This window comes from Engraulis encrasicolus, unplaced genomic scaffold (assembly GCF_034702125.1).
Source record: "Engraulis encrasicolus isolate BLACKSEA-1 unplaced genomic scaffold, IST_EnEncr_1.0 scaffold_721_np1212, whole genome shotgun sequence".
In the NCBI taxonomy this organism is placed as follows: domain Eukaryota; kingdom Metazoa; phylum Chordata; class Actinopteri; order Clupeiformes; family Engraulidae; genus Engraulis; species Engraulis encrasicolus.
Genome location: NW_026946051.1, coordinates 1 through 4913, shown reverse-complemented (window position 1 = coordinate 4913; position 4913 = coordinate 1). Strand labels below are relative to the sequence as shown.

The 4913-nt window shown below is 43.0% G+C and overlaps 1 protein-coding gene across 1 annotated transcript; it reads left to right on the top strand.

Annotated features, from left to right (window-relative positions):
* Positions 1 to 495: 495 nt before the first annotated feature.
* On the top strand, positions 496 to 3994 carry LOC134444778 (charged multivesicular body protein 6-like; the record flags this gene model as incomplete). The annotated part of the gene is made up of 7 exons (XM_063193979.1): positions 496 to 723; positions 1673 to 1782; positions 2069 to 2156; positions 2539 to 2625; positions 2861 to 2926; positions 3387 to 3467; positions 3899 to 3994. Coding segments are annotated over exons 1-7 (591 nt in total), but the record flags the coding sequence as incomplete, so codon positions are not given.
* Positions 3995 to 4913: the final 919 nt, after the last annotated feature.

Genomic DNA, 4913 nt, shown 5'->3' with positions numbered 1-4913 from the left:
CCCAAAATAGCCTATTGCATACAAAGCCTAGATACAGGTAATAGGCCTAAAAAGAACAACAAACAATAGGGGCAATGCAGAGCTATGTTGACAGTGTTGATTATCCATATTTTATATGTTTACTAAATTAATTTAATGTTGGTAATTCTCTAATTGTGCTGGGAATTGTATTCCAGGTGTGAGAGGCTCTGTAAAAGATATGGGCTACAGCCTGACAGGCACTCTTCTAAATGGGACAGAGCAGTCACCCCTGGAACTAGGCCTATAACCTACTGTATTGCATTTGGGAAAATAATAGGTTGTTTGTCACCGACTCACCGCCTTACCACAACCAATATGGAGTCGTAGGCCCTACTGTATCTGCACACATCTTATGTAGCCTACCCCAACATGGTGTGTAACCTGCATAGCACCGCGGTTTGATTTTGTCGTTGGAGGGACGGTTCGCTGTGCAAAATGTCCTTCGATGCCTTCCGTACTTCCTATTGTGAGGGGTGCGGTCTGTGTGCTGACTTCGGAAGAGTGCTGTAGCTGTCTTCTGTAATAAGTAACGAACGACTGACCCGAATTGTGTTTTTAAATGAGGACGTTTTTGATGTTTAGTTTGTGAAGTGATCCGACTGATATCTGCCGAGAGAGCGGCGGGGATGCGGCTTCAGAATGGGAAACATTTTCGGCAGAAAGAGACGCACTCGAGTGACAGAGCAGGACAGAGCTGTTTTGGTGAGCTGGAAAGCTAGCTAACTAGTCTTGTTTTGGTAAATCTCGTGAAGTGTCTTGGACTATTGAGCATGCCATTCCATCGTCACTGTTTCCAGGTGGAATTGAGTCCTACCATACTTCTTGTGTATTGTATCTTGTATCTTGTATCATACCACCCACGAGTAATTACTTCTCGTTCAGAGTGTTGTCTTCAGAAGTGTTTGCCTGACCAAGAAATTCATAACAACATAGTCATGGTGGCGAGAATAGAATGGGCGGCAGAGTGATGTTATAGTATAGCCTACAGGCATTGCTTCAACAAAATCTCCTATTACTTTGGTTGTCATGCAAGTATATAAACACTACAGCCATTATTGCACCACCGTCACACCAATATAGTGCCTTTCCAAACTTAAGTGAAAGCATAAGCCTTCAGTGACATGATATTTAACCAGTGTTGGGCAAGTTACTCAAAAACTGTAATGCATTACTGTAATGCATTACATTTTACTGTCCTTTCAAAATAATCCCTTACACTACAATATTACTATATTTGAATTGTAAGACATTACACTACTTTTGCATTACTTTAGTTACTTTCGCCAAAAGAACTGTAGGCCTAAATATGGATCTGGCAATTTATTACCGTGTAAATCAATCTCATGAGTCATGACTTTTTCACCTCGAAACCAGGAGGTGTTTTTGGCAGCATGCAGATTAAAAACGGGTTCAGGAATAGCTTCTTTCTGACCCACCACACTGAATACCACTTAAATGAAATCCAGGTCATTGTAATGCATTTGTAACTTCAGTTATTTAGCATTGTAACTAAGTAAATATTACAGATGTTGCCCTGTAATGCCGTACATTATACTGCATTACAGCAAAAAGTAATGCATTACAGTAATTAATTACTTTTGTAATGCATACTTCCCAACACTGCATTTAATCACGTGTTTTCTCCCCACAGCAATTGAAACAGCAGCGAGATAAACTCCGGCAGTACCAGAAGAAGATCAATGTTCAGCTAGACAAGGAGCGACAGCTTGCCAAACAGCTGTTGAAAGATGGCAAGAAGGAGTGAGTGGCTTAACTAACTTGAGTAAAGTCAAACCAACCTAGTGTTGGGGGTGGGGGACAGGAGGGCTCCCATTGATAAATTAAACTCATCCAGTGTTTTAAGTATGCTGTGGGTTACCGACACTTCTCACTTAGGTGGGGTTGCAGGTATGACATCACGTTGGGGGAACTCCCCCAGGATTCTAAGGTTCTACATAGACTCCTATGAGCCTGCAGAACCCCCAACGTGATGTCATAATAGTACACTTTCTTTCTGTGATGTCTTATGTTTGTCTTTTGCCTCCAGGAAAGCTCTGCTCCTGCTAAAGAAGAAGCGTTATCAGGACCAGCTCCTCGACAAGACAGAGAACCAGATCAGCAACCTGGAGCGCATGGTAAGCAGTAACTATAGCAACCAGTTACTATAGTAATCACCTGGAGCGCATGGTAAGTAGTAACTACAGTAACCACCTGGTAAGCCAACTAGTAACTATAGTAACCACCTGGAATGCATGGTAAGCAGTAACTACAGTAACCGCCTGTTACTGTAGCAACCACCTGGTAAGCCAACTAGTAACTATAGTAACCATCTGGAATGCATGGTAAGCCAACGCTTACTAAAGGAACCACCTGGTAAACCAACAGTTACTATAGCAACCACTAGGTAAACCAACAGTAGCTATATTACACACCTGGAGAGCATGGTAAAACAACAGTTACTGTTCTACTGTTGCCATGCTAACCATGTTGTCTGGTCTGATGTTCCCATGGTAACAGGTCCAGGATCTGGAGTTCGCCCAGATTGAGATGAAGGTCATTGAGGGGCTGAAGGTCGGCAACGACTGCCTGAAGAAGATGCATGAGGTACACACTCACACGCACACATACAAATATGATGCTGTATTTATACTGTATGCACAACGTACCACATGGCTCATCCACACACACGCACACACACACACACGAATATGATGTTGTATTTTGTCTTACTGTATGCAGTTCTCTTTACCACACTGCTTTCTACGCTAACCCAAGTGTGGCCTATCTCCCTGTCTGTGTGTTTGCTTACCTGTCTGTGTGTGACCTGTCTGTCTCTCAGGTGATGTCCATTGAGGATGTGGAGAAGATCATGGATGAGACTCATGACGCCATCGAATATCAGCAGGTAACTACACTTTAAACACACACACACACACACACACACACACACACACACACACACACACACACACACACACACACACACACACACACACACACACACACACAGTACCCCAGTCCATAAACCATCGAATACCAGTGGGTAACTACACCTTAAACACACGCACATACACACACTATTTCTTACTATCTGTGTGTGTGTATGTGTGTATGTGTGTGTGTGCGCCTGTGTGTGTGTGTGTCTGTGTGTATGTGGGCGTGTGTGTGTGTGTGTGTGTGTGTGTGTGTGTGTGTGTGTGTGTGTGTGTGTGTGTGGGCGTATGTGGGCGTGTGTGTGTGTGTGTGTGGGCGTGTGTGTGGGCGTGTGTGTGTGTGTGTGTGTGTGTGTGTGTGTGTGTGTGTGTGTGTGTGTGCACGTGTGTGTGTGTGTGTGTGTGTGTGCACGTGTGTGTGTGTGTCCACAGCAAATTGATGACATGCTGGCCGGCTCGTTGACTCAGGAGGATGAAGACGCCGTACTGGCCGAGCTCGAGGAGATTACACAGGTAACCATGGCAACCCATTACATAACATTACACAGGTAACGCTAATCCTAATGATGCTAACCAATGACATAAAACAGGTAAGGCTAAACCATTACGTTACATTACATTACACTATCCAGGTAACGCTAACATTACATTACATTACACAGGTAACACTAACATTACATTACATTACACAGGTAACACTAACACTAGCCCATTACATTTTATTACATTACGCAACACAGGTAACACTAATACAGGTAACCATTACATTGTTTACATTGCATTACATTAACACTAATGCAGATAACCCATTATATAGGTAACCCATTATAATGGTAACCCATTATACAGGTAACCCATTGTACAGGTAATCCATTATATAGGTAACACTAACGTAGGTAACCCATTACGTGTTGACGTGTGTGTGTGTCCTGTCTGGTTTCCAGGGAGACGATGTTGAGCTTCCGGAAGTTCCAGACGAGGCCTTACCAGAGGAACCAGAGGTGGAGGAAGAGGAACCGGAACCAGGTATGAAAACACACGCACACGCACAAGCACACACACACACACACACACACACACACACAGTAATCATAGGTGAACAGTGAACATTACCCACATTGCATACAGTATGTAACCAAGGGGGCGTCTGTTCAGTCCAGCCCCAGATCAGTACCCACAAGCTCACAGCAACCTCCTGCTGGGTAAAAATATGAGGAAAATGGACTGAAAATCAGCACAGCGTCTTTTAGTGTTAAATCCTCAAGTTTCTTTTGTTTCAGACATGTAAAAGTTTTTATCTTTTACCTGACATGTTTCGACGGTGAGACTTCCGTCTTCATCAGAGGGTCACATGGATGTTGAAGTGTGACGTGCAAAGCTGTTAAAGCAGATAAAACATTGAAGATTTGATATAAGTGAACGTCATAGACCAGGGGTGTCCTAGGGCCAAAATCAAAATCTGGAGCGAAGTCACGGGCCAAACTCAATATTTTTTTCTTTTTACGAAAATTGACTAAAATTGCTCATGTTTAAATTTACGTTTAAACAGACTCTCATATAGTTCAAATGTGCCTATATTCTGTTGCATTTGAGTGAGCTGTTTCAATGGCCTGGGCCCACTCATATTCCTGTGATATATGAATTTTCATGTTCATATCTTAATACGCTACACAGTTATGGTGTATGTGGGACAACTGTAATACACATTTGAAATGATCTTGCGGGCCAAATGAAATGGCTCCGCGGGCCAAATTTAGCCCCTGGGCCTGAGATTGACATCCCTGTCATAGACCTATCTTTTAATGTTGCCAGGGAGATTTGCTATGTGGTTCAGGCCAAGCCAAAGGCTCAGCTAGCTTAGCATTTGGTACACTACACTCATCAGTGGATTTTCCAAAGGATTTTAAAGGTATTGCGAGGTATAGCAAACAATGCAATGGACTACTGACTACTTTTAAT